General features: G+C 48.3%; 1 protein-coding gene across 1 annotated transcript in view; it reads right to left on the bottom strand.

Moving 5' to 3' along the window:
- PDCL2 (phosducin like 2) overlaps positions 1 to 19,876 on the bottom strand; it is a 287,508-nt gene that overhangs the window by 26,232 nt on the left and 241,400 nt on the right. The window contains exon 5 of the mRNA XM_085642073.1: positions 13,297 to 13,505. Within this exon, the coding sequence (XP_085498199.1) occupies positions 13,297 to 13,505 (209 nt within the window). The remainder of the gene's footprint in view (positions 1 to 13,296; positions 13,506 to 19,876) is intronic.

Here is a 19,876-nt window from a genome sequence, read left to right as displayed (position 1 = left end):
CTTTGGTAGTCCTGGGATCAAGCAGCAAGACAGTCCTCAAGCAGCAGGGCAGTCCTCTGGGGGTACAAGGCAGGCTTCAAGCAGCAGGGCATTCTGCTGGTAGCAGCAGGGTGGTCCTCTAAGGTACAAAGCTGGTCTGAAGCAGCAGAGCAGTCCTCTGAAGTAAACAGCAGTCATTCTTGGTGGAGGGGTCTTCCGTGGTCAGAAGTGTACTGAAGAGTTGGTCTTGGGGTCCAATATATATACCTGGTGCCATCCTTTGAAGTGGGAGCAACTTCTAGGCCATCACCCATCTTTTTCTGGAACTGTCTTTCCTTCCCCTGCCCATGCTCCAAGTGATCTAGTGTTACAAAAGGATGATGTCAAGTTTATTTGTGAGTGTGCAGGAGGCAGCCCTTTGAAATGTAAGTGGGGCAGGGAACTGCTCCCCCCTCACACATCCTGCCAACACCTAGTCCTCCTTTGTCTCACTGTCTGGGAGGAATGCACAAAGGCCAACTTCCAACTATTCACAGAAAACAGGCTGTAGACCCAAAATGATCCAGAAAATGCTAACTTTCTAAAAGTAGCATTTTTAGAACTTTGATTTAATATATCATTAAAGAGGAATTTAAATTACAGTTCTTTTGAGACCAAACATTACATTTCTATTTCAAAATCAGAAGTTAGCACCTATTAAATATAATCCGGTAACTGAATGTTATCCTACGGGAGAAGTAGGACCTAATGTTATCCTACAGGAGAAGTAGGCCTCACAGTGGTGAAAAACGAATTTGGGAGATTTTTAATACCAAGACATGCAAAACTTAAAACCACATGTCCTACATTTTAAATATAATGCACCCTGCCCTATAGACTGTTTAGGGCCTACCATAGGGGTGAAAAATGTATTAAAGAACAAGTTACTTACCTTCGGTAACTATATTTCTATAAGAGACATAAATTAGTTATGGATTCCTACCTTAGAGTTACCCCCAGGCATCAGACTGGATCCGGAGAATTCTTCTTCAGCAGTACCCCTGCGCGTTGATAGGTGGCATCGGTCGACTTCGCGTTCGTCGTTGGCTTCGATCGCCGAAATGACGATGCGGTATCTACTTAGACACCAGTTCTTTACACGACATTCCACGCCAGAAGCGCAGTGCCATGCAAGACACTGACCACTGGTGCACAAAACTAGGTCCCTGAAAGGAAGTCCCTTACCCTAGAAGTCAGTTCGCAGAACGGGAAGGATGTGTGGGGCGGTGAGGAATCCATAAATAATCTATGTCTCTTACAGATATATCGTTAACGAAGGTAATTAACTTGTTCATCTGAAAGAGACAATTAGTTATGGATTCCTCACCTTCGAATAGATACCCCAGCAATACCAACCCCAGAGGTAGGTCTACGAACCAAGTTCACACCAGAAAGTCCTGGAGAACTGAACGGCTAAAGAAGCCGACTCTCCGGACTTGGCTGTCCAGGCAGAAGTGTTTGGTAAACGTGTGCAATGAAGCCCACGTAGCTGCCTGGTAGAGGTCATGAAGGGGAACACCACATCCCAAAGCAGTAGTGGCTGCTGTCGCACTGATGTAATGGGCATGCAACCCCACTGGAGGTTCCTTCTTCGCTAAGCAATAGCAGATTTTGATGCAAAGAACGACCCATCGAGAGATGGTCCATTGGGGCATGGCCCGCCCTTTCTTGGCACCCACATAGCCAACAAAGAGCTGGTCATCCACCCGGAATTGTTTTGTGCGATCCAGATAGAATGAAAGCGCACATTTTGGATCCAGACGGTGGAGCTTCTCCTCCTCTTTAGAAGGATGCGGGGGCAGGAAAAAGGTGGGCAAAGTGATGGTCTGTCCTATGTGGGAAGAGGTAACCCCTTTGGGAAAGAAAAAAGGCCTATTGCGAAGGACAACTGTTTTCTGGATTAACAGCAAGGAAAGGAGGTTTAGAAGAAAGAGCCTGAAGCTCACTCACCCTGCGAGCAGAGGTGATGGCAACCAGAAAAGCAGTCTATAGAGTCAAGAGTCTGAGAGGACAATTATGTAGTGCCTCGAAAGGAGCGCACATAAGGTAGGTCAGAACCAGGGTCAAGTCCCACTGGGGCATTACGAAAGGAATTGGAGGAAACAAGTGAGTAATGCCCTTAAGGAAGCGATTTACAATTGGGACTTGAAAAGAGAAGGTTAATCATGAAGCCGAAGAAAGGCCGAAATGGCCGAAAGATAGCCTTTTAAAGTGCCCAGAGTAGAGCCCTGCTGGGCCAAAGAAAGAATGAAGAGGAGGACCTCTGAAAGGGGTGCAGAAAGGGGATCCACAGCATTTGCTACGCACCATGCCACAACTTTGTTCCATCTACAGGCGTATACCATTTTGGTGGAGGGACGCCTGGCTGCCTAGATAACATTACAGACTTCGGGAGGAAGGTCGAAAGCTGCCAACTGTCGCCGCTCAATCTCCAGGCAAAGAGGTGGAGGCTGGACAGGTTCAGGTGGAGGACCATCCCCTGCTGCTCCGACAGAAGATCCTCCCGAAGAGGCAGTCTGATTGGAGGATCGACGGCCATGTGTAGAAGCTCGGGATACCAGACTCTTTGTGCCCAGTCCAGAGCCACAAGAAAGACTTGGGCCCGGTCACGCTTGATCTTCTTCAGCACTCTGGGCAGAAGAGGTATAGGCGGAAAGGCATGTAGAAGACCGCAACTCCACTCACGACGAAAAGTGTCGCCTAGCGAGTGCCGCCTTAGAAATTCCAACGCGCAGAATTGCTGACATTGCGAGCATTCTCTTTGGTGGCGAATAGATCTAACCAAGGCTCTCCCCACCGCTGAAAGAGACCTTGCACCACCTCCGAGTGAAGTCACCATTCGTGATCCATCATGAACCGGCGGCTGAGTTCGTCCGCCCTGGCGTTCAGAGAACCTGCCAGGTGTTGACCCACCAGGGACATGCCCTGATGTTCCAGCCACTTCCAGAGACTAAGTGCCTCCTGACACAGGGTCCACGACCCCACCCTCCCTGTTTGTTGCAGTACCACATGGCGGTGGTGTTGTCCGTGAACACCTGCACTACTCTCCCTGTGACAGAAGGAAGGAATGCCTTCAATGCAAGACAGAAGCTCCAGAAGGTTGATGTGGAGCCCGGGCTCCGCCGGAAAGCAGAGGCCTCTGATCTCCGCCACCCCCATGTGGTCGCCCCACCCCAGAAGTGATGCATCTCTCACCACTGTGAACTCTGGTTGAGGAAGGGAGAGGGATCTGCCGTTGACCCAATCCTGGTTCGTTAGCCACCACTGCAATTGGTGTGCAGTGCCCTCCGAGATCTGGATGCAATCGGAGAGATTCCCCTGATGCTGTGCCCACTGGAACTTCAGGTCCCACTGCAGAGCCCGCATATGCCTCCTGGCATAGTCCACCAGCAGGATGCAGGAAGCCATGAGGCCCAGTAGCCTCAAGGTCATTCTGACCGAAACCCGGGATGAAGGGCTGAAAGATCGGAATCATAGCCCGAATATCCCAGACTCGCTGCTCGGGAGAATAAGCCCGAAACTGCGCTGTGTCCAGAACCACTCAGATGAAAAGGAGCTTCTGAGAGGTAATCAGGTGTTACTATGGCATGTTGATGGTGAACCCCAGCGAATGCAGAAAGTCGGTCGTAGTCTGGAGGTGGGAGACGACAGCCTGGGGCGAGCCCGCCTTCAACAACCAGTTGTCCAGATAGGGGAAGACTGGAACCCCTGATCTGTGCAGATGAGCTGCGACCACCACTTTCACTTTGGTGAACACCTGAGTGGGGCTGGTAAGGCCAAAGTGGAGCAGTGTAAACTGAAAGTGCTCATGGCCTACCGGGAACCGTAGGTAACGCCGATGAGCCAGCAGGACGAGGATGTGAAAATAAGCGTCCTACAAGTCCAACGCTACCATCCAGTTTCCAGGGTCGAAGGCAGACAGGACCTGAGCCAGGGTCAACATTTTGAAGTTCTCCTTCCAGAGGAGGCGGTTGACATTCCTGAGATCCAAGATAGGATGCAGGCCCTTTTCCTTCTTGGGCACCAGAAAGTAGTGGGAATAGCAATCACAACCTACTTCTGGGGCAGGAACTCGCTTGATGGCTCCCTTGGCCAAGAAAGCTGTAACTTCCTGTTAGAGAAGGGCCAAGGGATCCTCTGACATGCGATGAAATTGAGGTGGCATGGATGGAAGGGTAGTCTTGAAGGGGAGGGCGTAGCCCCTTCGGACTATCTGCAAAACCCACCTGTCCGACATGATGATGAGCCAGTGGGGGAGGTGATGGTGAATCCTGCTGCCCACTGGAGAAAGGTGGCCCTGAAAGGTCGGACTAGGAGGGCTTGGAGGCTGCTGCGGAGGGGGCGCTGGTGGACTGGCCCGCCCGCTGGTCCCCGGACCCACGACGGTGGGACCCACGTCCCCGCAGATGCTGGACAGCTTGCGCAGGCCTGTGGCTCTGGGCGGAACGTGGCGGGGCACCCTTCTGTAGCCACGAAAGAGGCGAAAAGCAGACTGTGCTGGACGGGAGGTGGAAGTGAGGCCCAAGGATCTGGCCGTAGCCATGGAATCCTTAAAATGCTCGAGTGCGTTGTCTGCCTTGTTGACAAACAAGCAACAGCCATCAAAGGACATGTCAAAAAGTGTTGCTTGGACATCACCCAAAAAGCCTGTGGACCTCAACTAGGTGTAGCGTCTCAGGGCTACAGACGTTGAACTCGTCCTACCTAGTGACCCTGTGTTGGTCTTGGACCAGGTGCCAAAAAGGATGTCCATGAGGGCATCATTGAATGGCAGCAGGGGCTCCGAATAGGCCGCTCCCGGCTGAAGCACCTCGGTCAGGAGGTTAGTCCTAACCGCTACCGCAGGGAGCTCAAGGTTTAAGGCCTGAGCCGCCCTACGTAACACCACTGTGTACGATGCACCATCCTTCATAGCCACGGTAGGGAGAGAAAGCATGCAGAGGTCTGCAGAAGTGTCCAGACCACTGGCCTCACCCAACTCCTCTCTCCAGTCCGGTTCCTCTAACTCCTCTGCCAAAGGGTCCACAGACCCCTCCCAGTCCTCCTCACCCTCTTCTGGTAGCCACTCAGGGCGGTAGGGAATACCAGAGGAGAACAGTGGTACAAAAGTACCGGTCGGCGCCAGTCCCGACGTCAGTCGATTTCGGTCTGGCTCCGTGTCTATATCAATGGAGAGGCTGGGGCCGACGTCGGCTGGGGACACAACCGGCGTTGGAGGGGTGGAGGTGTCGCCACTGGATTTGGTGCCGGAGGAGGATTCACAAGGATGACCGGTGCCGATCCGGATCCAGGCCTGGATCCCTGGGGACCCTGCAGCGCTGAAGCTGCTGGCATCGAAGGCCTAGATCTCCCAGCTGAGACCGCGGGGCCTGAAGGCACGCCGGCGGAGTCGGGCTGCCCAAAGAGGTAATGGAGGGCTTTGTAAAAGCTGCGAAGTTGGGAAGGGGTCACTCCGGCTCCTGGGAAGGGAGGGAAGGCAGGAGTCGACCCAACAGGCTCCGCGGGCGGAGCCGGACGACTACCTTCCAGTTCCCACGTCGTGTCGGCCGACGGACTGGGAGAACGCGGAGAGCGCCGGTGCTTCTTCGCCTTCTTTATGTGCTTCGACTTACCCGAAGAAGACTTCAACGAGGAATGATGGTGATGACTCCACGACCCATCCTGCGACCTCCCTCTCAACCGGGACCTTGTTGGAGATACCGCGATGTCATTCTGGAGATCACGACGCCAACGACGAACGTGGAGTCGACCGATGCCCCCCATCGACTCGCGGGGGTACTGCTGAAGGAAACTTCTCCGGATCCAGTATGAAGCCTGGGGGGTAATTCTAAGGTGAGGAATCCATAACTAATTGTCTCATTCAGATAAGAGGTTTAGGCCTGGCAAAAGGTTTATTTAATTTACAGAACCTGAGTACATGTAGAACCACTTTACTACGGGCTTACAAGTAAATGAAATGTGCCAATTGGCTTTAAGCTAATTTTTCCATGTTTAGAGGAGAGAGCACAGGCACTTTAGCACCAGTTACCAGCGTTTAAGTGCACAGAGTCCTAATGCCAACAAATCAAAATTCAGAAAACAGGGGCGAAGGCAAAATGTTTGTGGGAAGACCACACCAAAGGCTGTCAGCTCTAACAAATGTAGAGTTCAAAAGACTTTAAAATGTTGCAGTGTTATATTGTAACTTGCTCTGGTTAGGAATCCTAATATCCCCTTTGGCCGAAGGTTACTCTCCAATATTGCCTTGATAAAGTGAACAATTTAGTCCCATATCTAACACAAAATGAAGTTTCATTTACTTCAGCAGTTCATTTATTTTGGCCTCCAGAAAGCACATTCTGTGGTACATACAGAATGTCTACTGAACATACTGTACTCAACACACTTTGCTGATCTACTTGGTGCTGTTTTTAAATCCTCCAATACTACAGATGTTGCCTACACTCATAAGACGATAGACTTCACAATGCTACCTGCTATCTAAACTGTGTGTGTGTATTTCTGGTCGGGCATGTTATTATCATGCGCACTTATATTAAGCGAACTCACCGAGTGCTGGGGTATCTTGCCTACCCCACTAGGAGTAGGTTGTCCATAATACTAACTTTGTGATTTTTTCATTTACAGAGATACTACGTTAGGAAATTGTAATATTAACCACTACACCACACATAGTTTCAAAAAATAGTGCTCTTACGTATTTCTGCAAGTCGTAGCACGCCTCAACCCGCAGCGGGTTGAGATGGCCCCTATGATGAAGCATGTCACCGTGGGGAAACCCTGGTGAGTGAGGGGACTCAAGAAAGGACATTTTTCCTTTCTCAGCTAGATTTTTCGCCTGCATCTGAGCGATTATCTCCTGTTAGGTTCTCTATCTGAGATTTCAGATTTTGCTTTTCTACATGTGACATAGGAGGGTGGACCTAGCATATCCCTCTGCCTCCCCCCTTTTTTGATTTTGTAATTTACAGCACCCAGCTGTGAGAGTTATCTATTTAATTCCTTGTGACACCACCCAATCATGACAGAAGCAACTGGCCTAACTTTCTCGGAGGAGGAAGTAGAGAGAATAATCGCGTCCATGCTACCACTAGCAGGGACACTACATAGAGACTCAGACAAATCGAGTCAGTGTTGGGATGAACTTTCCGAACTTAAAAAGAACCAAATCAAAACCATGATACACGGCATCATGATGGCCGAATATTTAAGATCTAACACCGCACCACAGGGTTTAATAGTGCGCAATGAGCCTTTCATTTTTCAACAGGACAAAACGTTCAAAAAAGATTGGTCTCTCATTTCCTGGCACTGCACCAGGGACTGGTTAGTGTTGATCATAAAAACCGCAGCACGGTTGTCAGAAGAAAAGAAAGGTGAAATCCACCTAAGATCCTTTCAGAGCGTCACTGATTTTAAAACACGGTTAGATGAACTTAACAAATCCATGACGGACTTCGAAATAAGTCTGAAAGACACCAAATATACAAAACTCAAGAAATATCAGACGAATTTTTCACCACGGAAGACTATGTCCCATCCGGGAGAAACCCGAGATACAACACCGACAGCGATGGTTCAGACACTGGTTCAGACCACTCAGATGGCAGCTACAATAATAACAACAGAAACAGGACCAGACGACCTCGCGGAAGACGCTACAGGAACAGAGGGGGGCAAAACTTTGGCTGGCCAGGATATCAGGGACCTCCTCCATATGGAGGCCCACCGCCTTTCTTCTACGGCACACCGCATTTCCACCAGCAGACTTATCAACAACAGCCACATCCATTCTGGGAGCACGAACAGTCACACGCACCACAGACCAATTCTTTTTTAGGACGGGGCAAGGGACCACAGAGGGGAAAATCAAGAAGAAGCCAACAGGTGCAATGGGCACAACCTCTGGAGACTTCGAGGAGCCACACCAGGAGCCCACCGAACTACCCGTCAACCAGCAATCCACCAGCTTAGTGGTAAATTTATCTGACATTACCCTGACTTCGACACAAAAATTAGTCCTGGAAAAGGGACTTGATTTTGTACCAACGCCGAGTATGGACAAATTCAGACTTTGTTGTGAACTGAATGAGTTCATTAGAAAAAACAAACTCCAAGTTTACTTTAAGGAGAAACCACCTACCACATCTACTGCTAGCGACACAGGTCTCCACAAAAAGTCTAACTTCACACCGACAGCGGCATGTCTCCCTGTAGAATTACTAGCTTTTGAAAAAGCAGTCCTGAAAGAAGTGTCTGAAATAGACCCCAAGACCATTAAAATTTTCCACAACACCAGCAAAAAAGAAAATGAGGCGATACAACAACTGGCAACCGAGAAAAAGATCACCATCAAACCAGCAGATAAAGGTGGTGCTATAGTACTACAAAACACCACTTCGTACCGAGAAGTGTGCCTACTACTTTTGGCAGATGAAAGAAACTACACGAAAATCAAGGAGGACACAACAGAACGCCTACGCATTGAAATTGCTCATCTATCAGAGGAGTCCACAGCTAACAACTGGATTACCAAAAAGGAAACTGATTTTCTAGAAAACAACAACCCCACCATCCCTTACTTCTACACCATACCCCAAATTCACAAATCTATGGAAACACCACTAGGGAGACCTATAGTGTCGGGCATTGGTTCCATCTTAGAACCACTGTCAAAATTCGCCCATGCTTTTTTACTTTTTACGCTCCAGCATCCAAAGTAGGAGCACGTACTTACAGGACACAAAAGCGGTGCCATGTCTTCTCCAATACTTAAGCTTCGATCCAACAACCAACATCCTGATTGGCCTTGATGTAGAAAGCCTCTACACCAGCCTACCGCACAAGGAAACCTTGTAAATCCTCAAAGAGGTTCTCTTTGAAAACCCATGGGTTTACCATACACCCCGACACGTAGTCCTAGAGTGCTGCCGGCTGGCCCTAACAGAATTATTTTAAGTTTGAAGACACACTGTTCCGCCAAGTGCCCGGAACTAGCATGGGAAGCACTTTCACGCCGAGTGTAGCGGGATTGTACGTCCATCATCTTGAGAGAGAAAAAATACTCAATAACACCAACCCCCACACCAACCATCTTAAACTGTGGAAACGTTACATCAATGATGTCTTGATGATCTGGGAGGGGAATGAATCAGAAGCCACAGATTTCGTCAATTGGCTAAACCTTCAAGACCCTTTCCTGAAGTTTACTCACACTATGAGTAGGTCTGAATTGGTCTTTTTGGACCTGAACATCATGGCAAATCAAGGAAAACTGACCACGACTAGACATTTGAAACCGACAACCAGGAATTGTCTGTTGATCTATGACAGTTTTCATCCCCGGCAACTCAAAGATAACCTTCCTTTTGGACAATTCTTGAGACTGAGAAGAAACTGCACTGAAAAGGAAGATTACAATACCCAAGCCAAAGACCTTTCAGTGAAACTTGTAGCAAGAAACTATCCAAAATACCTAATCTCAAATGCGAAAAAGAGAGCAGCAAACAACCACAGGGAAGCACTTTTGGAGACTAGACCCAAGAAAAGCACTGCACAGGACAATAGACCCATCTGCATAACCACCTACTACATTGCATCGGACAAAGTGACAAAGATCATAAAAAAACACTGGGGTACACTGAACAGCGGAAATTTGGATATCCCGTGGCCCATGTTTAGCCACAGGAAAGGGAAGAACCTTCGAAATTACCTGGTTCACACTCGGCCCAGGAACACTGCCAAAAGTGACGGCCAAACAACCTTGCACACACTACCCAGTGGACATTATCCGTGCAGTAACTGTAGTGTTTGCCACCTGACCACGGCCACAAAAAAGGTATATTTCAACAATGGCATGACCTGGGAAATTCGGAACTTCACCAACTGCAACACATCGGGAGTTGTATACATGATCACCTGCACATACAATATACACTGTGTAGGAATGATGACCAGAAAAGTAAACACAAGGATTAACACACCGGAGTAACATCAGGTGCAAGCGGGCAACGACAAAAATGACATCACATTTTATTGAGCAACAACACACCCCCAATGACATCAAATGGGTGGTACTGGAACATATAAAAAGCAGTGACAATCTTGAACGTAGACTCCTTGAGAAGGAGCAACGTTGGGTATTCAAATTACGCAGCGACAAACAAGGTCTGAACGATAACATCCCTTGGGGTCAGCTCCTTAGATAAGAAACATGAACAAGCCAAGGACCAAGTTACCCTATTTCCCCAGAAAAACACCACAATAAGGACGCGCCTATATCAGCAGGCTAGAACCCCCCTCTCCACTTGATCAATTAGATACTTACATTCGTTATTACTAAGGTAACAGTAGCAATCCTTTGAATAGAGGTGACAACAGCCCTCTAAAAAACCTTATATGAAGAGATTACTTCCGCAGCTACAGACAACAAAGTGTTTGTTTATATGTGTAAATATGTTTGTTTTTTATGTTTCTCACTTTATCAACTCAGTACATACCTCACACATCCCTCGGATTAGAGGTAACAGCAGCCCCCTGCCTTTAACAGAGGTCACATCAGCCCTCATACACCTCACATCATTAGGCCATCTTTCGGCTACATTTGCCACAATTTCTTTGTCTATATGTCAGTTTGCCTTAAGTTGGTTTATAATTAATTAATTAATTAATTTGAAGGTCTCCGCTCTAGTCTTCCAAGTATGACTAGGCGGAAACACTTCCTTTAAAATCAGGGCCCGAACGAGACTCACCAATATGCGGTCTCGAGGGACACACTAGGCAAGAAAGCCAGAGAGGATTTCTCCTACAACTAAGTCACTTTCCTTTTCAGAAACCGGGCAGCCTACGGACGCTTCTTTAGTCACACGTTTTCTTCCCTACTTCGAGGCAATTGACCACTCCCTTTTTCCTCTTTCCTTCCCCCCCATTTTTTCCAGCGCTCGAGAACCTCCCAGCCCCTCCAGTACCATGAGGCGCATTGTTGCCTTTTAACTAGTATGTTTTTATGTGTTTTTATGTTTACTCAATGTTGTCAGTTTTGTCCGTTTGACTTATGTGATGTATTTTCACGAGCACCGTCATTTTATCGGCATGCCTAATTGTCACGCTTAGACAAACTCAGCGAATCATTTGTTGGGACATTACAAGCATGTGTGCGGTTTCCTGGACACGGCTTAACAAGTACATGGAGTGCAACTTAGTCACGCGCTATTCTATTTGACAGCCTGACCACAAGAGGTAGATGCATTCCGGAGATATGTTCTGGATATGGCTCATTGTTACCTTTTGTCACCTCGTGAACAACTCAGCTAATTATAGGTGCGTTACAGCCATGCTCACAGCTCTATCACTGACACGACTTAAACAGTACATTCAGTCACGCGTCTTTTTAATCTATCAGCGTGTGCATAGCATGTAAATACATTCGCCCACGTCATATTCAGTTTTAAGATGTAGGGCACTCCAGGCACGGACACTGCATGACTAGCTCGCTCATACAGAATCCGTCAGTCATGATTTACCGTAAATGTCACTAAGAAAAAGATTTTATTTATTTTATTTGTACAAGGCACAGTTTCTGTGGCACCCTAATCTGTGTGTGTGTATTTCTGGTCGAGCATGTTATTATCACACGCACTTATATTAAGTGAACTCACCGAGTGCTGGTGGATCTTACCTACCCCACTGGGAGTAAGTTGTCCATAATACTAACTTTGTGATTTTTTCATTTACAGAGATACTACGTTAGGAAATCGTAATATTAACCGCGCATGTTTATTAGTTGCAGCACGATTCTTTATCCCTAATTTAGGTCACTTAAGGAGTGGTAGGCACAGGACCCTGTGCCTGTCCTGAAGAAGAGCTTAGGGGAAGCTCGAAACATGTTGACGCCCACTAGGGACACCTGACTCATTGTATCCAGGCCCCCTAGAGACTCACCCCCTTTTTAATATATCAACTAGGAGCAAGAATAAAAGTTATTAAGCCCACTAGTTAGATATTTTTAAACTCACTCCACTCCATACACACCACTACACCACACATAGTTTCAAAAAACAGTGCTCCTACGTATTTCCGCAAGTCATAGCACACCTCAACCAGCAGCGGGTTGTGATGGCCCCTATGATGAAGCATGTCACCATGGGGAAAGCTTGGTGAGTGAGGGGACTCAAGAAAGGAAATTTTTCCTTTCTCAGCTAGATTTTTCGCCTGCATCTGAGCGATTATCTCCTGCTAGGTTCTCTATCTGAGATTTCAGATTACGTTAATTAGTAAAAGACATAAGTGGTGGGGTTCTCGTCAGGAGGCAGCTTGCATCAGCCCATTTTCTCCTGTTAGTACTGCCTAAAACAGAACCAACTTCTAACCATCAAAGTGGGGAGAGGAAGTGGTATAATGGCCAGAGCTGCCAACTTCGGAGCTGGGGAACCAGTTTCGAGTCGCGGCGTCGGCTCAACATCCTGTGATTCTGGGCGAATCATTTAATCTCCCCGTTTTTCTTGCCTACCATAAATGAATGTGTCCTTAACTGGTGCTCATGAAAAGCACTGGTGTTGATTAAGTGCCAGTGCTGAGCACCCGAAACCACCAGCTCAAATGAAGCACTGCTCTGCGGATAGGTCAAAGCTCATTCAGCAACTTGATACTTATTGCGCGCTTTAAGGCACATTGCAACAGTTCATCATCATGACTGCTGCCTATGAATCACCTATGAATCACATCTCATGTGCCATCATGTTCTTTTACTTCACAGACTGTGCCATCGACATCACTTTACAATTTCTGCTTCCCCTACTGAGGCACATATGAAGCGTTCACATGCATGCACATTGCTGCCCTACTCGCCATCAGGCCGTTCAACTACAATTTTCAATCATCTTATGCATACTCAGTCAGCTACAGCATGTCTACAGACAATCCACATTCGAAAAAATATTGCCATGGAGAGGCTTCCATTGATTGATACATTACATTGACCTATGGATATAGGCACTCTGTGCTGTTCATTTTACAGAGAAATGTGTTTCTGAAAGTATTCAAGGTGCCACAAATGCAACAGGCAATTATTCTAACATTTGTGATTATCAAAGAAGATCCTATTATGCACAAGTTGGTATATATGTACTTCCTTAGGGCAATCTACCAGGTGTGGTCAGGATAGACCATAGTACTCAAGAAAGAGAGAGTTTGAACATATGAGTAATTGTATAATATTACCCAAATTTGATGCACAGACATGACATTATGTAGCTCTGAAGAAGAACGTGTGACAATTACCTTCCACTTTGAGATGTATACCTCCGCATTCATTATGTCCAATAAAGTGTCCCATAATCTGACCATTTTTGTACACAATCATTGTAGGTAAATGTGTGTCGTGGTAGTTCGGAATACAGCTGTTCACATTGGCTTTTAGGAACTTGGTTTCTGGATATTTTCTTGCCAGCACGCCAAGATGATTGTCAATTACTGAGCACATTGGTATGCTGAAGAGAGAAGAGATACTTTTCAAACTTCATTCTAGATCTCGAGTTATTTAGTTATTTGCCCTAATCTGGCAAGCACATTGCATGAATTGATGCCACACAGTTGCTTAGAAATGTCCCCAACGAACAGTCATCAAATATAAACCACCTACACATGTAGACTGCAATCAGCGGGACTGTGCAGTTTAAGGGCATCAGGGTTTGAAGAACCTGGGCTGGACGACAGGATAGTAGTATAGATTATTAAATGCTAGTAAAATATCTCATTAGGTTAAAATACTCACTCCTAAAATACAGTCATCTGCAGGTCACAAGTCTGAGTCCAAGGGAGGCCAACTCTAGGTCATTAAAGTGAGTACCATTACATTTTGTATTTTGTAACCGTAAAACTTGCTATTTGCAGTAATCAGAATTGATAGAAGTGGCATACAAGTGATATATAAAAAAAGCTATTATTACTAAATTATTGTTTTGAGCAAAATGATCTTTGTATGGTGTCTTATTTTTTAACACAATCTTTGTTGCAGTTTATTCATGTATACAAACCTCGCTATCATGCGCGTTAAGTTCAACAGAAAATGTTATATCGAGTACACATTGCACTTCCAGTAACAGGAATGGAACAGTGACATTTTCCATCGTACAATTGAATCCTGCCCGTGCAAATTTTCCTACCCCTACCCTCTACATCTCTCTGTCGTCATCTAAGTAGAGATGCAATGGTGTCGGGCAGTGGTTTTTGTGTAGTGTGAGTGTTGCACAATACATGTGGGAGGACCTTTACCGCCCACTGGAGTACGGCTCCACTCTGATATCGGGGCTAACAACTCCTCCCACCGGGGTTGGGTAAAAGCCGGTGTCTTAAACTGAGGAAAGAGGGTGTAGAGGTGAGGGGGTATGTACCTCCCAGCAGTTGCGTTCTTTAGACCAGTGGACATGGTGTACATTCAATGCTCACTGTCGTCCTCCCCGTTCAGTGACCAGAATGCATCCAGCAAGACATCCCATTCCATTGATATTGGCCTCTTGCGTAATCATCTGTATTCCTCACGCTCTCTGCTAAACCCCGGTGTATCACCTCTTTCCGCCAAGGGATGACTGGTGGGACTCACAAGAACTTCCAATGTCTGGTCAGCAGTCGTTTTGCTAATAGTAGAGCTTTTAGGGTCTAGAATATCAGCCTAGAATAAGACCTAGTGTGCACCAATGGTCTTTGTAGGAAGGTGGAATCTGACTGCATGGTTACTCCCACTTTTTTTCCTGGTTTTGCTGGTTTTCGACTAGTCTGACTGGGATCCTGCTAATCAGGACCCCAGTTTATCTGCTTCTCCCTAAATTGATTGCATGTACTTTAGGTACACTCCAGATTGGATTCTGGGGTACCCTTATAAGTCCCTAGTATATGGTATACTATGTACCCAAGGCCTAGGTACACCAGAGGCCTCCAAGGGGCTGCAGCATGTATTATGCCACCCCTGAGGGACCACTCAAAATGACACCACTGGTCTGCTACAGCTGCCTGTGTAAGGTGGTGCATGCATGAACCCCTTTCTTAGATATAGGTTCACTATATCTATCCTATATCACTGCACATATAAACCCCTATGGCAGGTCTTATCAATCCTGAAGGCAGAGTGCTGGGTTTTATGTGAGAGGGTGCACCTGCACCTGCATGAGCAGAGCCCCTCTGCAGCGTTCGGAACGTATTTTCCGGGGTTGTTTGTGATGCAGCCAACCATATATACTTAAGTGCATTATAACCTCGCGGTAAATGCTCACTTTAAACCGGCTGCATAGAAACATGTCGTTTCTGATGGATACATCTGCCAGTGGATTCCTCACCTTGTGAATATCCCCTGCGCCAGCAACATTCGGAAACTTTTGTAGCAGTCCACGCCGATGAGGTCGAAGGCGACATCACAGAGACACTGCTCCGCTCGCGACTCCGCTGACGTCACCGGCTCCATAAGAAGACCTCGTCGGCGTGATGACGTCAGTTCCCTTTTTTCCGCGCCGTCGACGCCAACGGATTTCGGGAATTGCTGTTGGTAGCTTCACCGTTACTTTGTGTTTTTCTGGTTTTCTTTGTTTCTCTTTCGAGAAATATGTCGACAAGGAAGTCGGGCTTCAAGCCCTGTCGGGAATGTGGCAAGCACATGTCAATTACAGACCCACATGAAGACTGTGTTTGGTGTCTCTTGTCCGACCATGATGTGGATGGTTGTTCTTGTTGCCGGAAGATGAGTTCTAAGGCTCTTAAAGAAAGGGAGGCGAAGCTTCTCATTGCCAGGATGAAGAAAGAAAAGAGAGGAAGGAGAAAGTTCAGGTCGAAGTCGAGGTCGGCGTCCAAATCGACTTCGGGACATGCTTCGAGAGGCAAGAAGCATAGGAAGAAGAGGAGGCATTCTTCACGGCATCACTCCGATAAGAGTTCGGCTCCGAAGTCGAAGTCGCCGGCTCGGCGTCAGAGGGAATCCGTGTCTCCTTCTCCAGTCCCGGCCTCACCTCTGGTTCCTTCTTCTCCGGTGGCTTCGCTGGCTCCGGCTTCATCTCCGGTTCCAGTGATATCCCCGACGCCGGCTTCATCTCTGGCTCCGGATTCATCTCCGGCCCCGGTTGAGGATCTTCCAGTCCCGGGTGAGCCTGCGACGCCGCTTATTCCACCGTCGGCGCCGGTAGGCCTGACACCGGTGATGCCTGACCAGTACCCTGCCTTCCCTGGACCAGGTCAGGACCCCTCGCATTATCTGAATGCGATGTATGGGGTGTTTTCGAGGGCCATGTATACCACTGGTGCACCTGCGGGTCCGATTGGTCCAATGGCTTTTAACTTGGGAGTGCCGCAGGTCTATCCTTAAGCTCCATTCATGCCGTTCTTTCAAGCGACGCCGTCTTGGCATCTGCCGGCGCCGAGGACGTCGACTCCGCTTCCCTCTTCACCGGCGCCGGCTCGACCTCGTTCGACGCCGGCTGCTCCTGTGGATCGACGTTCGACGCCGCTGCCGGTGCCGTCGGATTCGAACACGGCGCCGCCGACGCCGCTGGTGCGGATTCGATCCAGAAGGAAGGCACAGAGATACTGGACCTCAGAATCTTGAATTTTTACCTGAAACAGGAGAAGTTCAAGATGCTCACCCTTGCGCAGGTTCTTCAAGCGCTGAATCAGGAGGACTGGATGGTGTCGCTCGACTTGCAGGATGCGTATTTTCACATCCCCATCCTGAAGTCGCACAGGAAGTATCTCCGGTTTACGGTAGGGTCGCAACATTATCAGTTTGCGGTCCTTCCGTTTGGTCTTACTTCGGCACCTCGAGTCTTCACGAAGGTGGTGGCAGTGGTGGCAGCCCATCTCAGAAGGTCGGGGGTCTCGGTTTTCCCTTATTTGGACGACTGGCTGATCGAGGCAGAGTCGCCGGAGAAGGTGCTGCGTCATCTGCAGGATACAACTCAGCTGTTGTACAAATTGGGTTTTTCGATAAACGTGCCCAAGTCTCACCTGGTGCCCTCTCAGCGCAACCTGTTCATAGGTGCGGTACTGGACACTACTGTTTGTCGAGCATTCCCTCCTCCTCAAAGGATTCTCAACATACAGGAAATTATTCCTTTATTTTACAACGGAGCGGTCGTTCCAGTTCTGAAGGTCCTTCGCCTGCTCGGTCTGTTCGCCTCCTGCATCCTGTTGGTCAACCATGCACGCTGGCACATGACGGCGCTCCAGTGGTGTCTCCGCAAGCAGTGGTATCAGTACAAGGGAGATCTCAGGGAGTCTGTGAGGATCTCCAGAGAAGCTGCAGCGGATCTATCTTGGTGGAGCGTGGAGGGCAATCTGTCCCAAGGAAAGCCCTTCCATCTACCTCCATCGGTGACAACAGTGATAACGGATGCATCCACCTTCGGGTGGGGTGCTCATCTGGGGGATCTGGAGATCAAGGGTCTTTGGTCTCCAGAGGAAAGGTTGCTTCACATCAACCTTCTGGAATTGCGGGCGATTAGTTTGGCGCTCAAGGCCTTTCTCCCTTCCATTCGCGGTCAGTCTGTTCAAGTCCTGACGGACAACACTACTGCGATGTGGTATATAAACAAACAGGGAGGAGTGGGGTCTCTTTGTCTCTGCAGAGAGGCCCTGCGTCTATGGTCCTGGGCTCAGGACCATTAGATTGGTCTAATGGCAAATCATCTGGCCGGGGTGCTGAACGTACGTGCGGACAGTCTCAGTCGGCAGTTCTCCGCCGATCACGAGTGGAGGCTTCATCCGGAGGTAGTTTGTCACGTCTTTCGGATGTGGGGAACTCCTCGGGTGGACCTGTTTGCCACTCACGAGAATGCTCACTGCCCGTCATTCTGCAGTCTCCAGTATCCGATGCAGGGAGCGTTGGGGGACGCATTTCAGTTGGGTTGGGGCTCACAACTCCTTTACGTGTTTCCTCCCATACCCTTGATTCCTCGGGTTCTGAGGAAGATTCGCCAAGACCGGGCCCAAGTTATATTGATCGCCCCGGATTGGCCAAGTAGGGTGTGGTATTCAGATCTACTCCACCTCTCCTCGTGCCCTCCGCTCCGTCTCCCTCTGAGGGCAGACCTCCTCTCGCAGTCGGAGGGGCAGGTTCTACACCCCCACCTCCAGAGCTTACACCTTCATGCCTGGAGATTGAACGGGGCAACCTGAATTCTTTCTCTCTCCCGCCAGATGTGGTGGATGTTATTTTATCGGCCAGGCGACACTCCACCAAATCTATATATTCATATAGGTGGTCTAAATTTGTCCTTTTTGCGGAGAGAGGTCCATTGATCCCTTGAAGGCTCGTCTATCTAACATTCTACAGTTTGCCCTTTCACTTGCTCAGCAAGGCTTTGCTGTGGCTACTGTGAAAGGATACTTATCGGCTTTGTCGGCTTTCGTTTGCTTGCCGGATCAGCCGTCATTATTCAAATCACCTATTGTTCTTCGTTTTATAAAGGGCCTTACAAACAAGTTTCCTCCAACTCCCTTTATTATGCCTCAATGGGACTTAAACCTTGTATTAACTTATCTTATGGGTTCTCCCTTCGAGCCCTTACACAAGTGTCCCTTGAGGCTGTTGTCCTTTAAGACGGTATTCCTCATTGCAATCATCTCGGCAAGGAGGGTAAGTGAACTTCAAGCTCTAAGTTCAAAACCCCCATTCTTGACTGTTCATGCTGAACGAATGGTACTCAGGACCAGGGCTGCGTTTTTGCCTAAGGTGGTAACTCCCTTCCATCTGGGGCAGTCCATTACCCTTCCTTCCTACTATCCTCCCCCTCACCCTTCCAAGGAGGAGGAGCGGCTTAACTGCTTGGACCATAAGAGGGCGGTGAGCTTCTACCTGGACAGGACAAAGGACTTCAGGGTTGATGACCAGCTCTTCGTGGGCTTTGCTGGCTGCAGGAAAGGTCGAGCGGTGCACAAGCGCACCCTTTCCAGGTGGATTGTCTTGTGCATCAAGATTTGCTACTCCCTGGCTGGTAAGGAACCTCCGGAGGGTTTGAGAGCTCATTCCACTAGAGCAAAGTCTTCCACGTCTGCTTTGTCTAGGGGTGTTCCTGTGGAGGACATTTGTAGGGCAGCAACTTGGGCCTCCCTCCACACCTTCGCAAAACATTATTGCTTAGACACTGAGGTGAGGAGGGACGGACACTTTGCGCGATCCGTCCTTCAGGACTTTCTGGTATAGAAGGGTGGACACCCTCCTCCGGGAGTGGGGACTGCTGTGGAATCTATTCACAAGGTGAGGAATCCACTGGCAGATGTATCCATCAGAAGAACAAGTTACTTACCTTCGGTAACGCTTTTTCTGGTGGATACAGTATCTGCCTGTGGATTCCTCACTGACCCACCCGCCTCCCCATTGTCCATCCTTCTATACCTGTAATTCTATTGATGGTATTTCAAATGTGTTTTGTTACTGTCAAAGGCATTATGTTATTCCTTGTGCCTTGCTATTTATTCTCCACACTGTGTGTGTTGCTTTGCATATCATGTACTGTGTATACTGTGTATATATTGCTGTCAGTCCGTCCGTGTGCCTCGAAGGCACGTAAAAAAGGGCGGAACTGACGTCATCACGCCAACGAGGTCTTCTTATGGATCCGGTGACGTCAGCGGAGTCGCGAGCGGAGCCGTGTCTCTGTGACGTCGCCTTCGACCTCATCGGCGTGGACTGCTACAAAAGTTTCCGAATGTTGCTGGCGCAGGGGATATTCACAAGGTGAGGAATCCACAGGCAGATACTGTATCTACCAGAAAAAGCGTTACCGAAGGTAAGTAACTTGTTCGTTTGGTGTCAAACACCTTGGAATCATACCTCTCCACCAGTAACTGACGGGGGAGGTATGATTCCACCCTCTAGAGG

The sequence above is a fragment of the Triturus cristatus genome, chromosome 2_2, assembly GCF_964204655.1.
Source record: "Triturus cristatus chromosome 2_2, aTriCri1.1, whole genome shotgun sequence".
Classification (NCBI taxonomy): Eukaryota; Metazoa; Chordata; class Amphibia; order Caudata; family Salamandridae; genus Triturus; species Triturus cristatus.
This window is presented reverse-complemented; position numbering and strand designations above follow the sequence as displayed.